General features: G+C 35.0%; 5 protein-coding genes across 9 annotated transcripts; 3 read left to right on the top strand and 2 right to left on the bottom strand.

Moving 5' to 3' along the window:
- Positions 1 to 2289: 2289 nt before the first annotated feature.
- LOC111443397 (brassinosteroid-related acyltransferase 1-like) lies at positions 2290 to 5170 on the top strand. Its single transcript, XM_023081196.1, has 3 exons — positions 2290 to 2780; positions 3273 to 3713; positions 4634 to 5170. Exons 1-3 carry the CDS (start codon positions 2349 to 2351, stop codon positions 5129 to 5131), a joined length of 1371 nt encoding a protein of 456 aa, XP_022936964.1. The 5' UTR covers positions 2290 to 2348; the 3' UTR covers positions 5132 to 5170.
- A 100-nt stretch (positions 5171 to 5270) lies between these two features.
- Positions 5271 to 9475, bottom strand: LOC111443396 (two-component response regulator ARR12-like). The gene is made up of 6 exons (XM_023081195.1): positions 9032 to 9475; positions 8418 to 8570; positions 7846 to 8226; positions 7686 to 7762; positions 6353 to 7609; positions 5271 to 5610 (listed from the first exon to the last, which is right to left on the bottom strand). The coding sequence occupies exons 1-6, from the start codon at positions 9159 to 9161 to the stop codon at positions 5539 to 5541; spliced, it is 2070 nt and encodes a 689-aa protein (XP_022936963.1). The 5' UTR covers positions 9162 to 9475; the 3' UTR covers positions 5271 to 5538.
- Positions 9476 to 15801: 6326 nt separating this feature from the next.
- LOC111443188 (zinc finger protein 1-like) lies at positions 15802 to 16600 on the top strand. The gene has a single exon (XM_023080888.1). It carries the CDS (start codon positions 15843 to 15845, stop codon positions 16572 to 16574), a length of 732 nt encoding a protein of 243 aa, XP_022936656.1. The 5' UTR covers positions 15802 to 15842; the 3' UTR covers positions 16575 to 16600.
- A 1368-nt stretch (positions 16601 to 17968) lies between these two features.
- On the bottom strand, positions 17969 to 21633 carry LOC111443189 (mitochondrial acidic protein mam33-like). Of its 5 annotated transcripts, none has more exons than XM_023080890.1 (4): positions 21285 to 21633; positions 20819 to 21150; positions 19818 to 20025; positions 17969 to 18349 (listed from the first exon to the last, which is right to left on the bottom strand). In XM_023080890.1, the coding sequence occupies exons 1-3, from the start codon at positions 21519 to 21521 to the stop codon at positions 19866 to 19868; spliced, it is 729 nt and encodes a 242-aa protein (XP_022936658.1). In that variant the 5' UTR covers positions 21522 to 21633; the 3' UTR covers positions 17969 to 18349; positions 19818 to 19865. The 5 variants fall into 5 exon arrangements, with proteins under 5 accessions (XP_022936658.1, XP_022936660.1, XP_022936659.1 ...); XM_023080892.1 differs by having other exon boundaries at positions 17969 to 18186; XM_023080891.1 differs by lacking the exon at positions 17969 to 18349 and adding an exon at positions 18365 to 19730.
- Positions 21634 to 23986: 2353 nt separating this feature from the next.
- On the top strand, positions 23987 to 26593 carry LOC111443190 (deSI-like protein At4g17486). The gene is made up of 4 exons (XM_023080895.1): positions 23987 to 24078; positions 24289 to 24458; positions 25038 to 25325; positions 25594 to 26593. The coding sequence occupies exons 2-4, from the start codon at positions 24320 to 24322 to the stop codon at positions 25848 to 25850; spliced, it is 684 nt and encodes a 227-aa protein (XP_022936663.1). The 5' UTR covers positions 23987 to 24078; positions 24289 to 24319; the 3' UTR covers positions 25851 to 26593.
- The last annotated feature ends 747 nt before the right edge of the window (positions 26594 to 27340 follow it).

The raw sequence follows: 27340 nt of genomic DNA, 5'->3' as shown, positions 1-27340 counted from the left end.
TGGGTAATTGAGTTTGATTAAGGTTAATGTGATAGTAATTACACTAAAGATAGGCATTAATTGTTTAATGCATGCATTAAGCTTTAAGAATTAGGGTATAATGGAAGCAACTCCCTTTCTCTTCCACTTAGCCTTCCCGACAGTTTCCAAACCCAAAAACAAAAGATTGATATACCTTTTCTAAAGCTCCTCCACCACTCATATTAATTCCACTAAACAAATGTCTGGTCGGTTTGGCTTATTATTATTAATCAACAAATTATGATGACAACCCTCAAAAACCCTATTCATCGTCTTTTTTGATGAATCATCTTCATTTTGTCTTCATTTTGTCACATCTTGTCTTCATTTTGTCTTCATTTTGTCATATGGGTGTACCGAAAAATGAACTTTTTTACATAATTCATCGGAATAAACCTAAAAGTTTTCATCTTCATCGAAAATATCAACGAATCATCTTCATTTGGTCACGTGGGTGTGCGTAAAAATGAACTTTTTTTTACATATAATTCATCGAAATAAGCCAAAAAGTTATCATCTTCTTCGAAAATACCAACAAATCATCTTCTTTTTGTCGGTGGATGTGCGTAAAAATGAACATTTTTTACATATAATTCACCGGAATAAACCAAAAACTTATCATCTTCTTCCAAAATACCAATGAATCCTCTTCATTTTATCATGTGGGTGTGCATAAAAATGAACATTTTACATATAATTCACCCGAATAAACCAAAAGTTCTCATCTTTTTATAGAATACCAACGAATTATCTTCATTTTCTCATGTGGGTGTACGTAAAAACGAACTTTTTACGTATAATTCACCAGAATAAACAAAAAATTCTCACCTTTTTATAGAATACCAACGAACTATCTTCATTTTGTCATGTGGGTATGCGTAAAAATGAACTTTTTACGTATAATTCACCCGAATAGACCATAAAGTTCTTATCTTCTTAAACAACACTAGCAAATTAATCTTCCATCTACCAAATGGGTATATGTAAAGCCATTAATTTGCATGCTTAGCTGCATATTAACACAAGAAATTGTTGATTATATAGTGATTTGGCATAGAATAGAGGAAGTGGAGGGTGTGGAATCTTAGGCAAAATAATACATTATGAGCCAATAGAAGATTGAAGCAAAAGATTGGGGAATTATTATTAGGTAAAGAGCAGAATATAAGGCTAAGTGTTGCCAAAGTTGGAGACATCATTCTTTCTTCTCTACCAATATTTTATGCCTTATGTGCCAATCCAACCTGTTTTTCCAACTCAAAACCCCGCTTACTAAAGTGTTCGTTAACATTTTGGTCCCTGAACTTTTGTAAATTTAATGATTTAGTCTCTAAACTTTAACGATTTAATCTATGTACTTTCAAACTTGTAATAATTCAATTTGCAGACACGCGGGGTTTGCATTATCTTAGTGTTTTTATGGTTTGAAACAATTTATAGGTTAACATGTCGATAAAGAAGCTCGATATTAATAAGATATTATTAACCCTAAACTCGAAATTCTACTTATCAAAGGTTCAGATCTCTCTATTCTCACGAAAGGGTATATGACGGATGAGTAAAAACTATAAACCCTAGAATTCTTGATCGTTGACATATAAAACCTACGTTTTACGTATCATGCACATTTATTCTTATAAAGTTGGATTCATTAACCCTAAACCCTAAATTCTACGTACCGAACACTCAAATCTTTCTATTCTCACGAAAAAGTATTTGACGGATAAGTAAAAGCTATACAAACCCTAGAATTCCTAGTCGTTGACGTATACAACCTACATTGTCAGTTGGATTTATTAACCCTAAACCCTAAATTCTACCGATCAAAAATGCAAATCTTTCTATACAAACCCTAGAATTCCAGGTCGTTGACATACGTAACCTACTTTTTACGTGTGATACATATTTATTACAAAATTGGATTTATTAACCGTAAACCCTAAACTGTACCGATCAAAGATTCAAATCTCTTTATTCTCGCGAAAAAAGTATTTAACGGACGAGTAAAAGCTATATGAACCCTAGAAGTCTTAGCCGTTGATATATACAACCTACTTTTTACGTATTATATACATTTATTCGGAATAGGTGTATAGATATCATTAATAAAAAAAATAAAAAAAATAAAAAAAATAAAAAAAGAAAAAGAAAAGGAATTTTATAATTGTTAATTACCAACCATAACGTAGCACCTAAGTTAATGAAAAGAATTCACAAATTAAATTACAAGTTTAGGGAAACCCCAAACTCCTTATAATTACCCAACAAACTCCTCTTCTCTTCTCCACAGACAAAGACAAAGCCCTTCAAATAAAACAGCACCATAAATGGCCACTCCCCATGTTTCTCTGACAAAATCTCTTACTGTCTTCCCCAAAACCTTAAACCCCTCGAAACTTTTGGAGCTCTCAAATTTAGACAGGCAGTGTCCTTTACATATGTACCTTATTTTCTTCTACAATCCTTCTTCTATTTACACTAACTCATCACTTGATTCAGTGTTCACCAAACTGAAGATTGGTCTGGAAGAAACGTTGTCGGTCTGGTCCCCGGCAGCTGGTCGGTTGGAGCCGAACCCGGCGGATGGCAAGCTGAACCTCCGGTGCGACAACCGCGGTGCGATTCTAGCTCGGGCAGTCACGGATGTGAAGATATCAGAACTTGGGGATCTCTCAAATTATAATGAGTTCTTTGAGGAGTTGGTTCATAAACCTGTTTTGGATGGGGATTTTTGTGAGTTCCCTTTGGTTGTGGCTCAGGTGAGAGGCTGTTTAACTTTTTTGTTGTCAAATTTTACCTTAAAAACATGGTTTTTATTGGTCAGATTTTATTGTATGGGACAAAGAGACAGAGAGACAAAGAGACAAGCTTTGGATTACACAATGAACACATTCCACAGTCTGTAAAGGCCAATTATTTTTAATAATATTGCATTAAAAATTTAGGCTAAATTAATAAAAACACCCAATCTTTTGTAGTTTTAAAAATATAAGCGTTTGGGAAAAAAAAATTCAAAATATTTTTACGGTTAGTTTTGAATAGGAATGTTAATATTTTGTTTAAAAAATACGTTTGAATCTTACGAAAAATGTTTTATTAATACTCTTATATCTTTTAAACCGTTAGTGCCGACTCATTCTTCAACGGGCATACGGTCAAAATCCTAGTATCCTCCTACTGTTTGGAAGCCTACGGTGTCGAGAAAATTTGTATGTATTTTTGAAATATGGTACTAACGGTTTCATTCATAGGTGACAAGATTTGGGTGCGGAGGATACTCCATAGGAACTGGAATAAGCCATTCATTATTCGATGGACCAGCTGCATACGAGTTTCTAAGTGCATGGGCGACAAAGTCAGCCATTTTCAAGGACGACAAGGAGCAATATGGGGTTGAGTTGCAGAAGCCCGTGCATGAAAGGGGGAGGCTTTTGATGGGAAGCGTCCCGAATCGGTGCTCGGGGAAGCCATCGGCAGCTGGGTCGGGAGCGGGGGCGGTGGCAATCGATCATTTGTACAAGTTGATAATGCAAAGTGCCATGGGGAATGAGGAAATGGAGAAAAAGGAGTATGGTTGTAGAACACTTCGAGTGAGCAGAGGGATGATTGAGACGTTGAAGAAGAAGGCTTTTGGGGAAAATGGTGGCTTTCCTTGTTCTTCATTTGATGTTATTGCTGCTCATCTATGGAAGGTACTTCTAACTTATTTTCAAAACTAATGGGAATGTTCGTACAGGCTAATGTTTTTAAAATATGTCGACTAGGAAAAAGTTTTCACACTTTTATAAAAAATGTTTCGTTCTTTTCCTCAACTAACGTAGGATCTCACAATCTACCCCTTTAAGGCCCAGCGTTCTTGCTGACATACTGTCTCATGTCCACCCCCTTCGTGGCCCAGCGTCCTTGCTGACACACTGTCTCATGTCCATCCCCTTTCGAGGCCCAACGTCTTTGCTGACACACCACCTCATGTCCACCTCCCTTCGGAGCTCAGCCTCCATGCTGGCACATTGCCCGATGTCTGGTTCTGATACTGTTTGTAACAACTCAAGCCCCCCTAGCAGATATTGTCCTCTTCGGACTTTCATTTTCAAGCTTCTTCTCAAGGTTTTTAAAACAGCTAGGGAGAGGTTCCCACACTCTTATAAAGAATGTTTCATTCTCCTTCTCAACCGATGTGGGATCTCACAATCCACCCCCCGTTGGAGTCCAATGGATCTCACAATCCACCCCTCTTTGGGGTCCAATGTCCTTATTGGCACACCGCCTTGTGTCCACCCCCTTCGGGGCTCAGCCTCCACGCTGACACATCGCTTGGTGTCTAGTTCTGATACCATTTGTAACAGCTCAAGTTCACTGTTAGCTGATATTGTCCAAAAATGCGTCTGTCAATGAGAGATTTCCACACCCTTACGGAGAATGTTTCATTCTCCTCCTCAACCGATGTAGGATCTCACACCCACCCTAAGCTATTCTCAAATTGATTGTGGAGGGTATCATTTGAAGTTAATTAATGTGTGTTTGCATGGATTTGTTGTTATTTGGAATTAATTAAGTTAATTAAGTTGGGAAAATTGGTTGGAGATTTTGATGTCTATTATTGTGAGTACAGGCAAGGACCAAGGCTCTGTCTGTGAGCAAAGAAAAGATAGTGTGCTTACAATTCGCAGTGGACGCCAGGAACAAGCTGAAGCCTCCTCTGCCCAAAGGCTTCAGCGGCAACTCCTTTGTGCTCGCTTCTGTGGCCTTACCTGCAAAACAATTGGAGGAAGAAAGCTACAAAACAATAATCGAGATGATTCGAGACGCCAAGTCTCAAGTCGACGACGACTATGTCAATGCATACCAACACGGCCTTGATGGCCCTCAAGCTTCACTTCCTCCTCTCAAGGAGCTCACTGTCATATCAGATTGGACCAGAATGCCATTCCATAAGATTGAGTTCTTACATGGAGAAGCCGCCTATGCATCTCCTTTGAAGCCACCAATCCTCGACGTCGCTTACTTTCTGCAGAACCCCACAGATAGCCAAGCGATCGATGTTCGGGTCACTTTGCTCTCGCAAACTCTTGATGCTTTTTCAACATACTTTTTTACTAGCATGCATTAAGCTTCAGAAAGTTTGAATAGCAGAAGGGTTTGTTCATTACCATGAAGAACAATGTCATTTCTGCATAGAATAAGAGAGCCCGAGCGAGCTTTTCTGATCTAATCCAAACTAGATATCGATCCAAAAGTCAACAAAAGACGAAACAAATCACTTATAGTATAGCGAAGCAAAATCTTTACCCATATGAATTACAATGTACAATTGTTGGCCAACATCAATAGAAATAAACAGTCATGGAATCAAAATGAGAAACAGAGACTTCCTTAACAGATTATGTAGGAAGCTAAATAAGAACATGGTCAGGGAGCTAAACCTGCAGGAAGTAAATACATTAAAATCTGCTTGAGGCAAAACTAGATAACGCTCGCTGTCAGACTCGAGAATTCGTTTTTCAGGTAGGTTGGGCTTCACATGCATGTTCCAATGGGATAATTATCACATCCAAAGTCCCCTTCCAATAATTTTCCATCATCTTGTTCCTGTAGAGTATCATATTGTTACTGTAACGAACGCCAATACTTCGCATAAATGAAGCTCAGATGAAAATAACATTGACAGTATTGAGTTTTGGTCAACATCGAAAATGAAAAAAAAAAAGACTAAATATTGATAAGGAAATACCCTTCCATGCAATTCTAGGATATTCAGATATCATATCAAATGGGAAATGATACCTACTTCATTAGATACAATCACATAAGGGAAAAGAAATTGTAGGATGCGCAGGAAAAGAGTTATCACTCTTTCTTCCAGCAGAGCGCTTAGCCTTGATGTAACAACTCAAGCCACCGCTAGCAGATATTGTTCGTTTTAGCCCGTTACGTATTGCCATCGGCTTCATGGTTTTAAAACACGTCTACTAGGGACAGGTTTCCACACCCTTATAAGGAATGTTTCGTTTCCCTCTCCAACTGATGTGGGATCTCACAATACATCCCCCTTAGGGACTTGGTGTTCTCGTTGGCACACCACACAGTCTCTGGCTTTGATACCATTTGTAACAGCCCAAGTCACTACTAGCAAATATTGTCCGCTATAGCCCGTTACGTATAACCGTCAACCTCACGGTTTTAAAAGACGTCTGCTAGGGAGAGGTTTCCACACTCTTATAAAAAATGTTTCGTTTTCCTCTCCAACCGATGTGGGATCTCACACTTGAAGACAATAAGTTCAATGAATGAAGCCTAGAAACACTAACAAGACAAAAGGGAAAGAAGTTACCTCTTTCATCATGGCACAAGCTATGTCTTCCAAGGAGCCGCAGTTACTTGAAGAGAATCTGGGTTGCATCTTTTGCTGATGATCGTACAGGTAACCTTGTTTCAACATGAGCGACGTCTCCATTGTGGATTTCTTGAATCTATCATGTTCCATCATTGCATGATCAAGAACAATTGCTTGATTAGTCACATTGAAATCCTTGCTACCAGAGAAGGTGTTCTGATTTTCCAAATGCTTGGGCAAAGTCTCTGCAGCACCATTCACTGGTATCAAAGAATTTGATGAACTACAGGCCATAGTTGTGTGGCAATAGGCATCCTGTTTATGATCATTCCAATCTTGAACAGGAACCTTCGAGATCATTTGATTATATCTGTTGCTAGTTGTGGCTCCTTGTCGTTGAGAATCTCTTCTCGAATCATGGGACGGAGTAGATATTGAAGTAATAGACGAAATGTCAGAAAGACAATTTCCTATATGCAATGCACTGGTAGTATTGTCTCTCAACTGACTATGGTAGGAAGTAGCAATATTCGAAAGGTTGCTAGATGGAATTGAATTCAAGTGGACCCGAGATGAATGAACAGCTTTCGGCCAATTCTCACCAGTGCATCTAAGATTATCGAGCGAAGGACGTGAGCTTTCGGAAGTTGAAGATAGTACCGAAATCGAAGATTGAGATCCAAATTTTCTGCCAACATTCACTTCATGATGCTGAACTTCTGAAATCATGGGATCATTAGCTAATCCTAAAAGAGGATTACTCAAAGTTCCAGAAGACATGTTTGCATTTGGTAGGCCAATGGAGGCAGGAAATACTGTTCTCTCATCAAAAGCAGAAGAGAGATTGTCCACATGGGTCCCGTGCTTAACATGTTGTAGTTGATCAAGTTCTGATGGCTCAGGAATTCCCTGGAAAATATTCCCACTGCGGTTTCCAGAAAGCATGATTGGCTGAAATGTGGATTGATCATTGTTTGAATTGTTCATATTACCCAGTTTAACTGTTCCTGGGGACGAAAGGCCGTGCATACCCATACAAGCAGGAGTATTCAATCGACCGAGCATCCCAGTCGTTGGGATGGATCTATAAGCAGTGTTCGGAAACTGCGGAGGTCCAGTCAAAGAATGGAAATTCCCAATTCCGCTAAGAGAACCGATTCTCAAATAAGAAGGATCTCCGCTGCTCAATGCAGTCACCATGTTAGCTTGCTGGTTTGCCACACAGCTGATTCTCTTAAGATAAAGCCTGTATTTCTGTGAACCATAGAACTAATATTAGGCTTCTATAAGTAATGATCGACATCGATAATCAAATCACCGGACCATTTACCTGGAGATGACTAGCTACGTTTTCTCTTGTGAGCTTTTCGACGTTCATCAAATCCAAAATCTTTTTAGGCACTGCCTCTGTATCGCAAAAGATGGGCAGAGAAAGAACATAAGGGAAAGAAATCAACATAACTATAGAGGGAGAGAGGACGAGAACTCACTGTCTATGCCCAACTGGTTAACAGCATTGACAAATTTCCTATGCAGCTCCACGGACCAAACAACACGAGGCTTCTTCTGGGTCGACGCGTCGTCATTCTCTTGCTCATTATAGTCCTGGTCATCATCATCATTATAGTTCTGGTCCTTCCTTTTTTTATTAAATTTCCCATTTGGATCGGCTGCTTCTTCACCATTCTCAGAATCAACCTTGTCCTGATTGCCAGAATTCATTCGGTCCTTCGGATCGAATTTCTTTCTCCTGATTACATGCTGCCAAATGTTCCTTAGCTCCTCGATGCGAACAGGTTTCAACAAGTAATCGCACGCTCCATGAGTAATTCCTTTCATCACAAGTTTGGGATCTCCATTTGCAGAGAGCACTAAAAACACATTGACAGATCAAATTGAAACAAGCAACAGATAAGTATCCTGTAGTTTTACCTTAAATTTGAAGTGCATAATAGACCACTTTTAGTAAGAAAACTGCAGAGAAGTAACTAAGAGTATCTTCAAAATAGACCTTAAAATTTCCATTAAAGCTTCCAGGCATGATTATAGGGGAAAGACTTACTAATAACAGGCAGGTCCATCTCCAGTCCAACAAGCTCTAGCAGCTTAAATCCATCCATGTCAGGCATGTGGACATCACTGATAACCACATCAAACTTGTTCTTGTTTTCTCTCAGTAACTTGAGTGCCATAATAGCCTGATTAGTTGTAGTCACTGCAACATCCAATGAAAACAATACACTTACAATTTACAAGTTCATCATTCAACTATAGACCAACCAATGGAAAGTTCAAGAATGGCATGTACCAATCTGATTTGGCTGCGAAAAAAATTTCCAAAAATATGTACCAAATATAAATGCGACCAAGACATGAACATCCCAGAACCGAATTCAAGAACCAATCTCAAGCAACACATAAAAGAAAATCAAATTATCGGATATCATAATAAACGTGTGTTGGAATAAGAAGGGAATCCGAAATTCCAAATTAAAGTTCAATATCAAACTTATTCCCAAGCATTCAATCAAGTCAACGGATCGAATAATTTGACAATCCAAGAAAAGATCTCAACAAAATGAAGAGCAAAAATCAAAATGGAGAGGCAAAATCTTTACAAACAGAACAGAGATCCACGAACCACAAACATTAAACACCGAGAGGAGGAGTCCATACCATGATACTGGCATCGACGAAGCAAAGTCTCCAAGATCAAAAGACAAGTAGGATCATCGTCAACGGCGAGAACACGCATTCCAATCGGAAATTGGTCATTTGGATCATCGATTCTAGGCTCAACCGTCATCGTTTCAACTTCGAACAGACAAAAACTTCGACTGGGGGAAGGATTTGATGAGTTGAGTGAGTTTACAACATAGAATTGGGGGAAAGAGATTGAAAATTGCGTAATTAACGAATCTCTGCTCAAAATTTGTCTCTGTGAAGGAAAGGAGAGAGAGAAACAAGAATTGGAATCTGAAATTATCTACGAACAGAGATGAAAGCGAGAGAGAGAGAGCGAGAACTAGCACGCGGGCTCTGGGAGCAGAGGGTCTCTGTAGGCTTGCCTGAAAATGGAACCTCTCACTCTCACTCTCCTTTCGATGCGGATGCGAAAAGAAATGGAATTTTGTTTCTGCGATTTGGAATTCTGGCGCGTGTCTTATACGCCAACACTAGGGGTTGACCCTCCAATTTTTCTTTTTTTCCTTTTTTTCCTTTTTTATTTCCATTAAAATTATTGGCCATTATTTTACATTATAGCCCGAATTTAGACTCGTATTAATTCTACCCCATATTATTCAACTAAAAAAAGTGAAAATTATAATGGATAGTATATAATAAATAATTTTCAAATTTTTAATTCTAAAACCTTAAAAAAAAAACTCGAACCAATAATAATCATATTTAGATCATTAATTTTTATGTTTATTTTTTTCCTACAAAAAAAAAAAAAAGAAATCTATTATATTTTATTTATCTAAATACAAATAAAAATTCATTATAGTTTGAATTTAAAAAAATTAAATAGGAATAAAAATTAATAATAAGAAATTAATTAATTTTTTTAATGCAAAATTTCTAATTATTTTGGATTTAATTTTTTGGATTACCTTAAAATTATATTAAAAAAAGAAGAATAAAACATGAGCCAACCAATGAGCCTACAGATCGGCATCAAATTCAATTCCTTTAAAAACCGTGGGAATAAAAACCGTTTCATTTGCAGATTCCCAAACAAGGAATAAGGTATGAGATTCCGAAGGCCAGGATCACCTGCAGTCAGAAGCACGGCAAGTCTACAATGGAAGACACGTGTCACGATCATTGCCGTTGATGAGGGTACAGTCTTAAAAAAACCCCTAAAAAAGCTTAAGCCTTTTAACAGCTTTATCTTTTATAAAGTGGGAAAGGGATATGCTTTTGAGACCAAAGTTTTGAGTAATTTTGAAGGGGTTATGGTCTTGGAAAACCCAACTCAAGTGTGCATTTTGACTCTCAAAGACCAAGAAATTATGTCCCGTTCAACCAAAACCTAACTCCGTTTGACGGGTTTCGATCGATTTCAAATTTTTCAATTTTTAAAATGATTTATTAGCGTGCAAACTTTTACTTTAAGTTAAAAGCTGGTTTAACTGCACGTTTTATATGAAAATAATTTTTTTTTTCTTAAATATGAAGTTAGGAAATTTTGCATTTCAAATTATTAATCCAAATGCTTTTTGAGCTGAACATCAATCGAATAGGCCAAAATAAAATGATTTCATATTAAAGTTTGTCTACTTTACAATGTAATCCATTAAAAATTACGGTGGTAATAATATCAAAAATATTAATCTTTTAACTTAACTTTTGAATTTTATAGTGACTTAGGTAAAAGATTTGAAAAATCCACCACTTTATGTCAAATCTAAATATATTATATTTATTTAAATTTTATTTATTTTTGGATAAATGACCTGACGGTAAAAGTTAAATATGTTTTTATTTAAATTAAATTTAAAAAATGATAAATTTAACTTTAGTAAAAATAAAATATGTAATTTTCATTCATTTTAATAATAAAAAAAACTCTAAAATCATTTTTCATTCAATTCCTTATTTTAATTCACATATTATATGAGAATAAAATAGACATTGTGATATGAACCAAGAGACATCAACCATACAATATACTTCAATGAAGATCTGAAGAAAATATTGTTGAAATTATCAAAAGATGTTTCAATTCATGCCACATTGAAGAAGAATAAAGTTTGATTGTTACAAATTTTGGGTGGGTTACAGTTTAGAGTAATTTAAAGTTATTCTATTTTAAAACATTTTATTTATTTAAGTTATATTTACATAATGGCTGATTTGTATGAATGTTACAATTTTTTTAATGTCTTTAATAGTTTCATTTTGATGCTATATAAAGCCATGTATGTGCAATGGCTAAGTTTCTTTGCAATTCTATGTAGTTTAGATTGCATGTAGAATCATTCAAGCTCGACATGATCAATCTTGCTTGTAGAGTGATTCGAATCTCAATCAAGTGTTCTTGTCTTGAGATATTTGATCAACAAGAATCATTCAAGCTAGACATGATCGATCTTGCTTGTGGAGTGATTCGAATCTCAAACAATGTTCTTGTCTTGAGATATTCGATCAACAAGGTAATCCGAATCTTACTCCCCTTGTACTGATTTCTACATATCACATTGACTATTATAATACTAATAGTAATAATATATTATTAATATATAATTTTTTTAATAAATAAAAAAAAAAAGGGGTAAAAATGGGAATTTTTGTTTGTGCATGCTGATTTTGGATGTCACTTATTAAAAAAAAAACATTAAAATCATTACTTGATGTGATTGGAATCTTTTTGTTTTTTTCTTCTTAAATCTCTCTCTAACTAATCTAATTTATTTTTATTTTCTCTCTCTAAATTGACATTATTACCCCTAAGGAGGCCTTGGAATTTAAGAAAAAGACAAAAAGGTTGGGGGCTTATTAAGGGGTGAGTGAGTGGTTTAATGGGAAATTGCGCCTAAAATATTTTTGTAAATTAAATAGATATTCCTAGATATGGTGATGTTACATTTTTATACTATATGCTCTTTTTATTTTTATTTTTTTTCTCATATATATTAGTGGGTGTGGAGAGGATATTATATTGTAAATCAAAGATTCTTATCATATCATAAATTTTTTTTAATTTTTTAGCCATTTATAATTTTTATTTTGGTACTATTCTATTTCTAGAAGGTTTATCGGAAGTATATAGTAAAATTAATTAGAGTTTTGTTCGATTTTAATGGGATTTTACAAGGTATTATAATTATTTTATGGTAAATATGTTTGGGACAACACACGTGCTACCGTGGTTGGAACAAAAGGTCATGATTCTGTGAGGGTGAGCTAACTTCAAAACTCGTCTTCAATTCGGATTATGGGATGCAACTCGCATGCATGAAGTCGAAATTGTTAGTAATCGTCAATCAATCATACGTCAGTGGATTCGTTCCCGGACCTTGTCAAAATCAATATAAGACTTTTATAATCAGATAGTGATTCGAACCGACACGGATAAGACACGTATATTTAAATTTAATGTTTATGTTTTCTAGGATTTTCATGTTATGTGATCTGGCTTTTTACATATTTGCCCTTGTCTGTTGAGGGTTCAAAAAAAGATACATGTGGTTGAATTCAATTTTAGATCCTTTCTAGTGCAATGAAATAGGGGTATAGATGGAATGGATAAAAAAAATTAATACATGACCATTTTTATAATATATATTTTATTGAGAAGAAAAATAAACGACGGTGAATTATTATTATTATATTATTAGTTAAAAGGCGTACATAAATAAGATTGAACTGGGTCAGGTTGGAGAAACCTTTTAAACCAATATGAACTTTCGGGTTGATTGGATTGGTAAATTGAACAACCTGAACAGAGTTCACAATTTAACCCAACCCTACCCTCTGTTTTTCGGGTTTTGTTTTTTTATAAATAAAAAAAATCCTATTTATCCACGATACAACAGTAACTTAAATATCAAATATTTACAAGTTATGATGTATCACTAACATCAGTTACAAACATCAAATATTTTTAATATTAAAAATAATTTTAAAAATAGGGTACGATCTAATTTTAAAATTTAAAAAAAATTAGAATAATATTTAAAATGAAAAAGAAAAAATAAAAATAATTACAAGTACCTTCCTCCCACCTTCTTGTGTTGTTGTAGCCAAAACCATATTTGCTCAGATTTTGTGCCTTCCCACTTACATTAATTGCACTATACTTTTTTTTTTTAAATGCATGCACTTACAGACTTTGAGTCTCAATAATAATAATAATTATTATTATTATTATTTTATGTATAAATAAATTAGTTCTCTCACATGTGCTGAAATAGGCCTAGTTGTCTGCCAGTGACCAATAATATTATTAAAATTAGTTCATCTAATTAAAATATATTTAAGGAATCGACATGCCTTAATTAATTATTCATTGAATTTAGCAAATAAATAGCTTTATTTTAATTTATTTTATAATAATACGTGGAGGCCCAATATTAAGCCCAAGCCCAATGTGAGGGCTTATGGGCCTATGGGCCAACCAAAGGACTATGGCCCATCGTGAAACTATGAGATTTTAATTTTTAAAAAAGTAAAAATTATGGTTGACTTTGTTCGGTTAAGTCAACCCAACCCAACCAACGAGTTACAATGTCTGTAATCAATCGACATTTGACTTTTATAAAATTTTAATTATTAATATAACATGTAGAGTAGATAAGTAGAATTTTTTTAAAATAATAATTCGACGACCCGATTGGATTGGCTTTATATCGAGTATAGTATAAAATAAAATAAAAATAAAAAAATATTGGAAGTGATGAAGTGGAATATAAAATGAAATAAAATAAAAATAAAAATAGTGGAATTTCTTTTAATAAAAAATAGATATTGAAAGGGTAGAAGGACAAAGAAATCTGAAAAAGAGATTTAGTTTCAATATAATAAATAAAGTAAATGATTCATGCAATCACATGATGTGTCCCTTTGGATAACACCATTTGAGTTCAATTTCAAGATTTTATTTTTTATTTATTATTATTATATATTTTTCTCCTATTTATAATTCATAAAATTCAACCCAACTCACTTTTATTAAATACCCATATAAATGATACACAGAGGGAAATAGCCCACATTTTTTTTAGTAATTATTTTACATCTATTTATTTAAAATATTAAATAGGTTCGACATAGAATAGCTTAGGGACATTTTGGAACAGTCCAAACCTACGGTCAGCTCACCGTTATAAGAAATGTTTCGTTTCCATCGTTTCCATCTCTAACCGACATGGGATCTTACAATTTTGATTGAAAAATTTGCTATATTTTAACTATTGTCTACGTACGGGTTAGCTTGAGGGATGAAAAAAGTTGTGAGATCCCACATCGAAAAAATTTTAAAAAGACAATATTTACTAGCGGTGGAGTTAGACTCTTGAAAAGGACGGTGAGGGTGAATAAGTGTAAAGGTGGGGTGTTTGTAGGGCAGGTAGGAAAGGTTGGGTGTTTGTAGGGCAGGTAGCAAGATAATAGGCATGCACTAGAAGCCTCAGAAGAAACAAGCCTCTCTACCACAGAAAGGTCCGAAGTTTTGAGGGGTACCCCACAGATAGAAAGAGTTGAGGAGAGGGTGGGCTTAATAGGCACATAAGTTTGCAAGTACATGGGCGTAGTTGTTTGACTAGCGTCCCATATTGTTCCCTCTTTCATCAATTATCAATAACCCACCTGAAGAACTAGGTCACTTCTTCCTCACACCGTCCACTCAAAGCTTTTTTTATTATTATTATTATTATTATTATTCTCGTCTCCCACTAACCGAGATAGATATTTTCTTATTCCCTCCTCCATTCTGTATATAAACGAAGATTTTTTACCCCATTTGAATCGGGCCCAATAGGGTCGCTAAATAAAGATTTTTAACCGCTCTTCGTTTATAAGGGGCATAATTTAACATGAGTACAACTTTTCACTCGAGATTGAAGTTGTCATGTGAGATCCCAAATATTTCTTACGTAGGTGTGAAAACTTCTCCTTAGTAGACGCGTTTTAAAGTTGTGAGGCTGACTGCAGTACGTAACGGACCAAAGCGGGCAATATCTATCAGTGGTGAGCTTGGGCTATTACAAATAGTATCAGAGCCATACACCAAGTGGTGTGGTAACGAGGACGCTGGCCCCAAGGAGGTGAATTATGAGATCCCACATCGATTAGAGAGATGAACAAAACATTCCTTATATGGGTGTGAAAATCTCTCCCTAATAGACAGTGAGGCTGACGATGGTAGGCCAAAAACAGGCAAAATATCAACTAGCGATGGGCTTTAGCTATTACAAATAGTATCAGAGCTAGACACGGAGCGGTGTGCCAACGAGTACGTTGGGCCCCAAAATGGGTGGATTGTGAGTGTAACAGTCCAAGGCCAGCGCGGGCAGATATTGTCCTTTTTGGGCTTTCCCTCAAGACTTTAAAACACGTCTACTCAGGAGATGTTTCCACACTCTTATAAAAAGAGTATTTCGTTCTCCTCTCCAACCAATGTGGAACATCACAGCGAGATTCCACATCAATTGGAGAGGGGAACAAAACATTCCTTACAAGACTATGCAAATCTCTCATTAGTAGACACGTTTTAAAACCACGAGGCTAACAACAATACATAACGAACAATATCTACTAATCGTGAGCTTAGACTATTACACGTTAATCCGTGGTTAAATAACAATCGAGAACGCTTTAGAAGCAGAAAGCGAGAGGAAAAAAAAAAGGGGGTAGGATCTTTGTTTGAAAATTTGAAAAAAACAAGGTACGTCATGAACAAAAACGTGATGATAATGCTTTTATTGAAGACAGCCTCAAGTTGTTTTGTTTGGGTAATGAACAGTACAGTTTCAGCCTTTTTATGTCCACTTTCAATGTTCTTCCAACATCCAATCCAATCCATTATCCATTTATACTAAAACTCCCTTCTTTTTTTTTTTTTTTTTTCACCAACAAAAAACAAAAAAAAAAAACCAATCTTCCCATGGAACCCCTCACCGACCGGAACCCACTTTCCGGCGACGGCGAGGAAGACGACGAGAGGGAGCCTGCGGAGCTTTCCGACGACCGGAGCAGCCTTCTGGATCTTCAACTCTCATCCAACTCCTCCGACGCCACAACAAAGCCCAGAGTTTTCTCATGCAATTATTGCCAAAGAAAATTCTTCAGCTCCCAAGCTTTGGGCGGCCATCAAAATGCCCATAAACGGGAGAGGACTTTGGCCAAGCGGGTTCAGAGATTCGATTGGGGGGCGGCGATTCCACTCCACGGCGGCGCGTTTGATCGACGGTCCTTGGGAATTCACGCCCACTCTCAGCAAATTCAGAAGCCTGTTGGGTTTTTTAGTGGACCTGGGCCTACTTCTCAGCTGTGGCCGAGGCCTTTGTTTATGGGTCAACAGCCGGCGGTGGGGCGCCTGACGCCGGAGTTGGGCGGCCGGAATTTTGGAAGATTTGATGATGTGGCTGGGTGGCCGGCGATTGGAAGCTCAAACGCCGGTAACGAGCGGAGTAATAATGTTAGTATTGTTCATTCTCAGACCAAACAGGATCAGGATCAGACCAATTTCCTTGACTTGTCTCTCAAGCTCTAACCTTAAGCAAAATATTGTTGTTATTATTATTATTATTATTATTATTATTATTATTATTAGGTTAAATTGCTCTTATTATTATTTTTTTTTTTTTTGAGGATTTATCTATTTAATCACATATAAATTTCTTTATTTAATCCTTATTTTGTGAGAAATCATTCATGAACATTAATCGTTAAATCAAAAAATTTAGAATGAAACTAACACAATACAACGACTGGATTGATAATTTTTCTTATTTGATTTATTTCATAAAGAATTAATTACGCATTTATGAACATAGCTAAGCAATAAATTTTAATATTCTATTTTGTACTAAAAAAATTTATACAAATGAAAATTAAATGTAAATAAAGTGGAGAAATGTATTTATATATTAAATTTATAATCATTAAATAGAAGGAAAGGGGTTGAAGAAAAAATTAGATTAATTTAACTTTGTATATAAAAGTAATTAGAGATGGAAAGATTTTAATTTTTTTTTTAATTGTTGCATTAATTACAGTTTGTTAATTGGAGGGTAATTAACCAATTAGATTAATTGATTGATTTGATTATCATTTATTAACATAGACAGATCAGAAATGGCCCACGCTAATGAATGTGTTTAGATTTAATTATTTTAATTAAGGTTGTAGAATGACGATAAGATATAATTAGAAGGCAAGCACGCCACTTGCGCACATTTAATTGCATTTTATAATTTTTGTTTAATAAAAAATATTTGGGTTAGGTTGGAAAGTCATTCATTTAGTATTTTTATTTTTTTAAATTTTAAAATTTATTCTTTTATTCTAAATTTTTTTAATTTTAAACTTTTAATATATCTAATAGTTTTTTTTTTTTTAATGTTATCAGATAGAAAATAAGAAATTTTTTAAAATTCATAGTTTAAGAAATAGAATATTGAAAAATTTAAATATATTAATGAAATTTAGGAATATATTAAACTAGAAGGGTTATTCCCTATTGTAAAAAGTAATAATGGGAAGTTAAAAGGGTAAAATTGTCATATTTGAAGTAGAAATAGCGTGTAATGTGTCGCTTTCCATTGGAAAAACAAAATCCAAGGAGGATCTGCTTTTTTGTATTGTTTAATATAATAAACTCACACTTGGTTGAGTCGGTTATGCCCTTATGTGCCACCAAAAGCTAAATAAGATATTTGGATCATATTTATTCTTGTTGAATTATAATAATATCTTTTCAATTGAAATTAAATGTATTAAATTAATCCAACTTCGTTCATAAACTTCGAACAACGTGTATATTTGATCATTAAATTTTCAAGAGTGACGACAATATACTCTAGAACTTTAAATAAGTAGGATGACACAACTGTTTTGTCGAGAGAGTTCCAAGTGTATAAATGACAAGTTAGGTCAAATATTAAATATGTAAAACTGAGTTCATGCATACTTATAGTCCACCTTCGTATCTATCATAAGGCTCGAGAATTTAATTGTAATTCGTAAATGGTTTGTGCTTTCTACTATGCATTAATCTCAATTTCAACGCTCTCTATCGACATCAATACGAACATGTCTAGTTGACCAAGGGGATATGAAAATACCTCGTGCACTAAACTTCACTCAACTTTATGCCCCATATCCTATAAATTAACAATGAAGTTAAATACTCCCGAAAAAGATACCTTTCATTCTTTCCGAACACGTATAGATTTTCAAATAGGTATAAATTAGAATTATTTTAAAAAATATTGAAATCAAGATGATTATGTTGTGTTCTACAAAGCTTAAACTTGTTGCTGCCTCCTGCATAATTAACAATGCAAGTTAGAAGGGTTTGATTATGAGCATAATTCCATAGCAGAAACACAAGCATACGGGCGGTAAATCTTGGAAGAACAGTCAGATCCAGACCATGTCATGACTTCAAAAACACGTTAACATTCATGCAGACAACAAAGTCAGCACTAGACAATCCTAAATCATAAGCCCAGATGTGAAAGCAACAGAACTAACAAAGCCACCTTTCAAATCTCTGCCAATTTGAAAGCAGGAAGAAACTCAGGCTTTAAATGTAAGAAAGAAAGAACAATAAAGCGCATTTTACATTCAAGTTTGAAAACTGATGTTGAAGATGAGGGAGAAATCATAAAAGCAAGAAAATAAACATTGGGATGGATATTCAATTATGATGCCACATGCGAGGAAGAACAGAAGCCAAAAGCTACAGATGTGAACAAGATCAAAATCAAAATCAAAATCAAAATCATGATTTTACTTAGTTTCACATAATTATTATAGACATTTAGCTTTTGAAAAGCATGCTGAAGCAGTGAAAATAACACCTCTTCGCATACTAGAAGGACATGGGATGAGGAAAGCCGTGTGAATCAAAAGAAAAGGAAACAGGACATCAGTTTTTGTCTCTAATTGTTATTTGAGAACTGATTTCTACAAGTCTCACCTTTTTTCAAAAAGGGTTTTCCTTCTAACTCGACATTATTATGAGTAGCACTAGCTAGAGAAACTTGGCCACACCCTTTAACGGTTGCCATTCCCAAAATGTGAACTGTTTTGGTTTTCGTTTTCAAAGTGACTGACATTCTGAAAATTCTAAACGTTTCTTAAGGAAACATTTGAATTCTTAGTCAAATTCTAAAAAACAGGAACAAGTTCGTAAAAACTATTTTTTAGTTCGAACATTGAAATCATTTGTCAAAAGTGGATAACAAATCAACGAAACTCATGGATGAGAATAGTGTTCAACAGCTTAATTTTCAAAAACCAAAAACGTATCCTAAATCCATAATACGATTTTTGTTTCAAAAATACAATAATTGCAGTAAAGCAATAGTAGTCAAACAACATTGATAACAAACATCACAGGCAGAAAACCACATAGTTTGCACCATATAATCAGTAGTAATCTGAGGAAACAAACAATAGTGCAGTAATTTCTTGCAATGATTATACTAGGACCAATTTTCAAGACTTTTTTTTTAAGTTGTAACCATGCTTTTCCCTTTTCAGGGTGTTCTTGGCCAACTGGTAGAAAGCATTTGAAATTTACCATAGACACTAAGTTCTACCTGTTTGTAATCACTCTGACTGTCTAATTTTCCTTTACCTTTTTGTCACCTCTTTTTTCCATTAACGCAATCTCACTGACCCCATAAAGAGAAAACAACTGTACATATGTTAAAACTAATCATGATTGATGAACTATGGATAGCAATTGATTATAAAAAGGAAGAAAAACATAATCCTTGAATACCTTAAAATGGTAACAACCATGTTTGATGGTGCCAAAGAAGCGTATGATTTATCTTTCCACAAAGGTCTTGACAGTTGCCAACCATCGAATAAGTTCACATCTGTCCTTGTTCATCATATATTCATGCAAAAATACAGCAAGCTCCTTATCTATCCTCCTTTCTGCTAAGAACTCCCGAAATTCCGTCTGAATTTCGCTACTCAATTCCCTGAAGTCAACAAAAACCCAAAAAGATCATTTGTAGACAACATGAGTTGAAGAACAACAAGCTTAATCCTTAACTTTAGTTAACTTATGGCCTGTTTGGAACTATTTTCAAAGTGCAAGGTGAACCTCAAGGCAACAAACCCCTCGATCGCCTCAAGGGGAGAGGTGGCAAAACGGATATATTGAGAGCATACATTGTAAAAACATCCAAATTTCAAAGCTTTGAAGATTGATACTAAATAGAAAAACATTAAAATATCAGAAACATTCAATATAATCCGGTGTGTGACAAAGGCGCCAACAGGCACGTGAAGGCACAGTATGGCGAGTGCCTTCTTGAAGACGCTTGCGCTGACTTCAACAGAGGCGAGGTCACCCTAGGCAGCATCGCCTTGCAGAGACGCGCAACTTGGTCACCTCAAATTATTGGTTTGGAATGACTTTCTAAGTCCTGAAAAAGTGTTTATAACTGTTAAGAAAAAAGTGTTTTGAAGCACTTACCGATATTGGATAAATCATTTGAGGGATTACAACATTGTGGCTGACAATTCAATACCGGTGAATGTAAGTTAGAAAAATTTTAAACTATATTTCAAGCCTATATGGAGTAGATGAAAAGAGCAGATAGATTTTGAACTTGCACTTAGCATGGATCACTTATTAGAGGCAACATATTATGGCATCCAAATCCAGACCAAAATGGGCAGTAATCTGTTATTAACCAACAAAAGTGGCCAAGGTAGCAACAAATTCACATAAATGACAAGTAACTTTGAATTTGAGATGAGCAATACCTAAAATCAGGCCCCATATAGGGTCTTGAAAGCATTCTATCTCGCTTAAGAACATATAGTTTCTGAATCTCCAACGAATCAGGCCATGCCGAGCACACGAACTCCAAATAGTCCGAACCATCCCTCTTCGAAATGTCAACAAGCACGCTACTGTGAAGACGGAGGTCTTCTTCACCATCGATATCGTCTCCAAGTTTAGGAACAGATTTGCAGCCATCAAACATCGTCGCTTCAATTTTAATATCTTCAGTGTCACCAAATTTTCCTTTCAATGTAATCCACTGCATTCCCGGTCGGTCTTCAACCGCAAATGAATTGAACCTCATTGCAGGCTGTAAAATTCCGCAGCAGAAAAATTAAAGCAAACATTCTAAATGATAATCCAAATCTCAAATTAGGTGAAACAAATTGCAAAAAGTAGAACGAGGAAATGGATCGAAATAAGGAAGAAAACGAGTCGGCGAACCAGATGGGGAGGAGCGTAATCGGACTGGTACTCGATCTCGTTACGAAGTACTCTGAGAGTGATGGCATCGAAGGTAGATTTGGGATTGGCAGCGGAAACAAATGACCTGGTGAAGAGCGATGTTGAGATTATGGTGCTTTGTGAAGGCGAACAATGGCGCCGCCATAATCGACGAGTAAGGATTTTACTGTAGGATGATCGAATCCGCCGGTGAGCTGATCGGAAAACGCCCGCCATGAATAGAGATTCTGGCGGTAAACATATTCAGTTTCTGAGCTTCGGTCAGAATTGGAACCAATCGACGGAACAGGGTTTAGTCTCTCAGCTCCCATGTACGACGTCGTTTAGAGATTTATTAGAAATATTAAGATGCATTAGACATTTTTTTAAAATAAAAATAAAAATTTATAACTTAAAATCTTAAGATTCGGATATTTGAAACTTTTATTTGGATCTAATCTGTTTTAATTCACGGCCCATATCTAAGCTGTAGATATGGGCCTTGGGTAAACACACATGTAGCCCAAAATTCCTTTGGGTTGGGCCGGCCCATACTATCAAAACACAGCCCAATAAAGAAATTAGAAGCATTAAATAATTTTTTAATTTCAATAAATATTTTATTTCCCATCATTCTATTTTCAGTTACAACATTGATTAAATAACAATAATAACAACAAGGGTTGGGTAAGTAGGACAAATAAGGAGTGAAAAATGGTGAGGTTAAAAAAGGAGAATCTTCGCAGTAAAAAATTTTAACCTTTAAGGGGATAATGAATAGTAGCATGCTACCCAACAACCAAACATGAAGTCCAAGTATGAAAAATGTGGGCATGGCCATAGCAACATCCATGCCACGTGGCATGTCATGTTCAAATTTAACTTCACAATCCCATTATGTATTGCCAAAATGGGTTGGATTAATCGTGTCAGGATTTTGTTTTGGACTTTCCCAAAAAAAGACCTCACAACAATGGAGTTAGTATTCATTACTTATAAACTTATGATCATTCCCTAAATTAGTCGATGTGGGACATTCATCATCTAACAAATCGAGTTTCTTGTGTCATTAAAATTTTTTAAAATATTTTTCATCGAAATTTATAATTTATTGGGTATCAAGAATTCCAAATCGATGTAGCGTAGCTACTGATGTTAATATAAAATAAAATAAAAACCGACCATTCTCACGAAACCACAGCCTCAAAACGGGTGTCATCTCATAGGCATCCAAGTGACTCCATCCACACACATCCAAAAATTTCACACCATAACAAATGAAGACTCGAACACAAGATCCAACATTACTTTAGCAACAAACAAACCACCACAAATAAAAAGCACAACAAAATTAAATAATATTAAATGGAAGCGGCTACGAAACTCAAAGTAATATGGACACCTCATACCAAAATAAATGGCCTTGTTTTTTATTCATTAAATTACAATTTTACCCCTCAACTTTTCAATTTTTATTTCTCTTAAACCTTTAATTTTAAATTAAAATTAATAAATTTATTACATATCATATTAAAAATTTAATAACTTTTTTATCGAATTATTAAAATTAAAAATTTTTTAATGGAAAAAAAAAAGGGCCAAATTTTAAGGGTATCAAACGGCCAGACACCGCAAGAAAAGGCCATTTGTTAACTCCTTCACAGGCAAATTGACCCCTTTTTTTTGCACCATTTGGGGGGGAAAAATATATGATATTAAAAAAATTTAAAAAAAAGCTGTTTTTTTCTTCCTCAAACGTGTAGCGTATTTTATTCTCGACCCAACAAGGTTCAGTTCGGTTTGATTGTTGATGCAAAAACGAGTTGAAAGTTTGTCCCGATGATTCTAATAAAAAAAAAATTGACTCGAGCAAAGACTAAACGAAGCTAAATTGATATTAGGTTTAGATTTATTGAACTCGGTTCTAACTAATCTCCGAACCAACTCGAGTTCAACTCAGTGAAACCCAGATAAATTTTATAGTCAAACTCAGTTCTCAAGGTCTTTTTTTTCGGTTTGTCGTGATTTTGGTAACAAAAGGGTCACCGAATATACTTTATAGGTCGGAAAATTTGAATAATAAACAAATAAATAAATGAAATATATTATATTAATGCAATTTAAGGTGGCTCCTTTCACACACCTTCATATTCCAGCTTTAAAATATTTATTCACTTTATTCCATCACCAAATTTGGATTCCAATAGGCACTAATAATAATAATAATAATAATAATAATAAACTATATATTATATTTAATGTCACGCAAAAATACCATATGGTCCAAATTGCATGCTATGTTAAATCATTGATATAATTAGTTTATTAAAAATTTGTATGTATACTAGAATTTTGAGAAAGTGACGTGAAAATTAAAAAAATATAATTAAATTAAAGAGAATAATAATAATTATTAAACATTAATTATTCTAATAATAATTTAAAAAATACATCTGTTATTTTCCTTAAAAAAATTATAAATTTAGAATTTTAAAACGAAATGGATAAAATATAGTTTTTTTCCAATTAATTGACAGGCGAATTTGAGATTTTTGGAGGCATTCTTTTTTCAGTTATTTATTAGTTGGGGGTCATCTATCCATTATCCACATGACAATCACAAATCCCAAATTAAAAAAAAAAAAAAAAAACGTAATAAATAAATGGATTAATTTTAAAAAACAATTAATTAAATTCCATTAACATGAATGTATTATAAAGAAGGGGCAAAAAGAATTGGTGCAGGACGAGGATCGGCGTAAGAAGATTCTCTCGGCCGCCGGTGAAATCCAAGGTTCGTTGCTCGATAATTCTACGTCCCGAATCCCACCGGACAAACTTTTTTTTTTTTTTTTCTTTTTCTCTTTTGTATTTTTGTTGAAATTTGTTCTCAATTCACTGACGATTGATTTTCCATTTCTTCCTTTTGGATTTCTTAATCTTCGTTCTCTTTAACCAAATTTCTTCGGAGTGAATCTTATATGTTATGTGATTTCGATTTCAGAGAAGAAGAAGAAGAGGTGGATTTGGGGAAAATGTTCTGCAAAATTACTTTGATGTCGAAGAAGAAGAAGAGCGGAACCGTGCCGGTTTATTTGAATGTGTATGATTTAACGCCGATCAATGGCTATGCGTATTGGCTCGGACTTGGGGTTTACCATTCCGGCGTGCAAGGTTAGACAATTTATGGCGTTTTTCTGTGTTTCTTCTTCTTCTTCTTCTTCCATTTTTAGTATGTTGTTAGCAGAGGCGACGAGGATTTAGGTTTTTTTTGTAAATAATTGTCATATAAACCGAAGGTTTTTCAAATCGTTGTTTCCTTTCTTTCTTGATTCTTCATTGCGATTTTTCCCCTTCAGATCTGAGGTTGAATTCGTTCTGTTTTTGGCTGAAATTTGTGCTACTTGAGAAACTGGAGGAACATGGAGATTGTATTATGGCTGTGCTGTGAAATTTTCTGTTTCTGGTTGTGTATTTATCTCTATGAGCTAATTGTTCAGTTTATGGAAAGATGATTCTGTAATGGCTAGCTTGATTTGGCTGAGAAATTGATGAGTTCCTGCATATTTCTTTGTTTCTGATTGCTTATATGATTTTCTATTGATATCTATATCGTTTGTGTTTGGCCTTTTCTGAGTTTTTTTTGATGACTCAAGCAGTCAATGTTAGTGTATCCAGTTTTTTTAATGTATTTTATCAAGAACAGGCTGTTCAAAGCTCACATATCTCATTGGGGTGAACCTTTTTTTGCAGTTCATGGAGTTGAATATGCATTTGGAGCACATGAACGTGCAACTTCAGGGATATTTGAGGTAGAACCAAGACAATGTCCTGGTTTTACGTTTAGGAAATCAATTTGTATCGGAAGAACGAATCTAGATCAGAAAGATGTTCGCTCGTTTATGGAGAAAGTAGCCGAAGAGTACTCCGGGAACACTTATCATCTCATAACGAAAAATTGCAACCATTTTTGCAATGATGTATGCTTAAGGTTGGTAGGGAAACCAATTCCTAGCTGGGTTAACCGTCTTGCTCGACTTGGTAAGATCGTCGATTATACTCCCAGATGACTGTTTTCTTTTCCATAATCCTGCTTGTTCTTGCTGTGACATAGAATCCTAGTTTACAAACAAATTTGTGTTTCTATGCCTGATCTTATGTGACTTTTGTCTTCCCCTGCATAATTAGGAGCACGACATGACTCGTGAGACGTTAATTATCTAAGTGATAATGTTACGAGCGCTTCGTTTATTCCCTCTGAGATTGGAACTTGCAACAATTTGTGATGTTATTTCGATACATTTTTCAGGTCTTTTCTGCAACTGCGTTCTTCCAGCGAGTTTGCACGAAGCGAAGGTTCGGCAAGTACGCCCAGGAGATAAGCTCAACAACAATGGTGCAAAGAAGAAATTGAAAAGCCAACCAAGTAGGTATAATGATAAACCTTCTTCTGTTTCCAATCCTCCAACTTCAACCGTCAAAGTAAGTAAACAAAAACGATGTATCCCGCCATCATCAACGGTGATTCATTCTTCACCGTCCACAACCCAAGCTGTAAAGCTGTAATAGTGACTGTTTTATAGGCCATTTAAGAGCTTAATTAACAGAAGACAGGCAAAATAACATGATTTTTTTTTGCCTTTCCACTGGTCTTCTGCTTCTACTAATCCTATAGAAAGAAAGAAAAGTTGTGGTGGAGCAGTTTTGTGTTGAAATGCAGTGTCTGTTTGTGCAGTTTGATTGAGATTTTATCATTGAAATGGTTTATAGATTGAAAAAAAATGGTGTTCTTGGGAAGTTGGAGAAGGATGTAAAGAAGAAGGATTGTATGGAAAGATGTCAACTCAAGTGGAGATGGCATTAATGGAAGTGGGTATGGTGGGGATTGGCTGGTGGAGCCTCCCTCCTCCTCCATTCACTTCTTATGGACCCAAAGTCTTCTCTCAAATATGTATATATCTTTCAATGTCGGTGGTAAAAACCAAGCTGAAATGACACCCTTCCTCTTTTCCACCTCTCGTCCTATTCGGTTTGGCTCGAGATTTACGAAGCTTATGGGTTTGAAAGGTCGGAGGTGCCTTATCGATATTTGAATTGTTCAAAAGTATTGTGTAACAGTTCAAGCCTACTTCTAGCAGATATTGTCCGTTTTTGCCTGTTACGTATTGCTATCAGACTCATGGTTTTAAAACGCGTCTGTTAGGAAAAGGTTTCCACACCTCTATAATGAATGTGTCGTTCTCTTCTTCAACCAATGTATGATCTCACATATTGATTATAGAAATTGGTGTTTGTGTCGTTTGTATGAAGTGTACGAGTTCTTAATTTGTGTTACTCATCGTTAGGATACGTGATATTTATATTATAACCTAACTCGAAAATTGCAATTGTGGCTGTTCATCTATAACTCGACTCGATATTAGGTAAGACTAGAAGTAGAAGAATAAAGTTGTTTTTATAGTTGAACTTCCTAACGTTCGATTATTCAAATCTAACCTAACTAAGCGACACAATTGTGGCCATCAAGGTATTAAGTGACGTTAGGTAAGTGTAGAAGTAGAAGAAAAATACTTTTGTTTAGAGACCAACTTTTCCAAATGTGAACTTACATTGAAGAGTCCTTAGAGTCAAATATCGGTAGGAATTTAATACACACTCTTGTATGATTGAAAACGATTGTGTCATTGTACGTCCATGAATGGAATTTTCTAGGGTTTTAAATCAGTTGGTTTGCGGTCCATTTTGGTCGTCCTCGTTTTTCAACTATTAATTAGATTATTTAAATTCGATGTTTCATATTGAACCAACTACAATATAATTCAACTATTATATTAGGTTATAACTGTGAGCGGTCTCTTGCTCGTTGTTGGAAGGTGAGTAGTGCGATTGTGAATTTTTTATTTATTAGATAAAAAGATTTAAAATTTTTAGAAAGGGAGATAATAATAAATTTATATTCTAATAATTACAGAAATTAGTAACGAAGAGAAATGAAATTACAAAACTTATAATTTCGCCCCCATTTTGTGGTGTGGGGTTAAATTTCATCATTTCCC

This window comes from Cucurbita moschata, unplaced genomic scaffold (genome assembly GCF_002738365.1).
Source record: "Cucurbita moschata cultivar Rifu unplaced genomic scaffold, Cmos_1.0 Cmo_Scf00005, whole genome shotgun sequence".
In the NCBI taxonomy this organism is placed as follows: Eukaryota; Viridiplantae; Streptophyta; class Magnoliopsida; order Cucurbitales; family Cucurbitaceae; genus Cucurbita; species Cucurbita moschata.
Note: the sequence above shows the minus strand (reverse complement) of the source record. Positions and strands in the feature narration are given on the sequence as shown.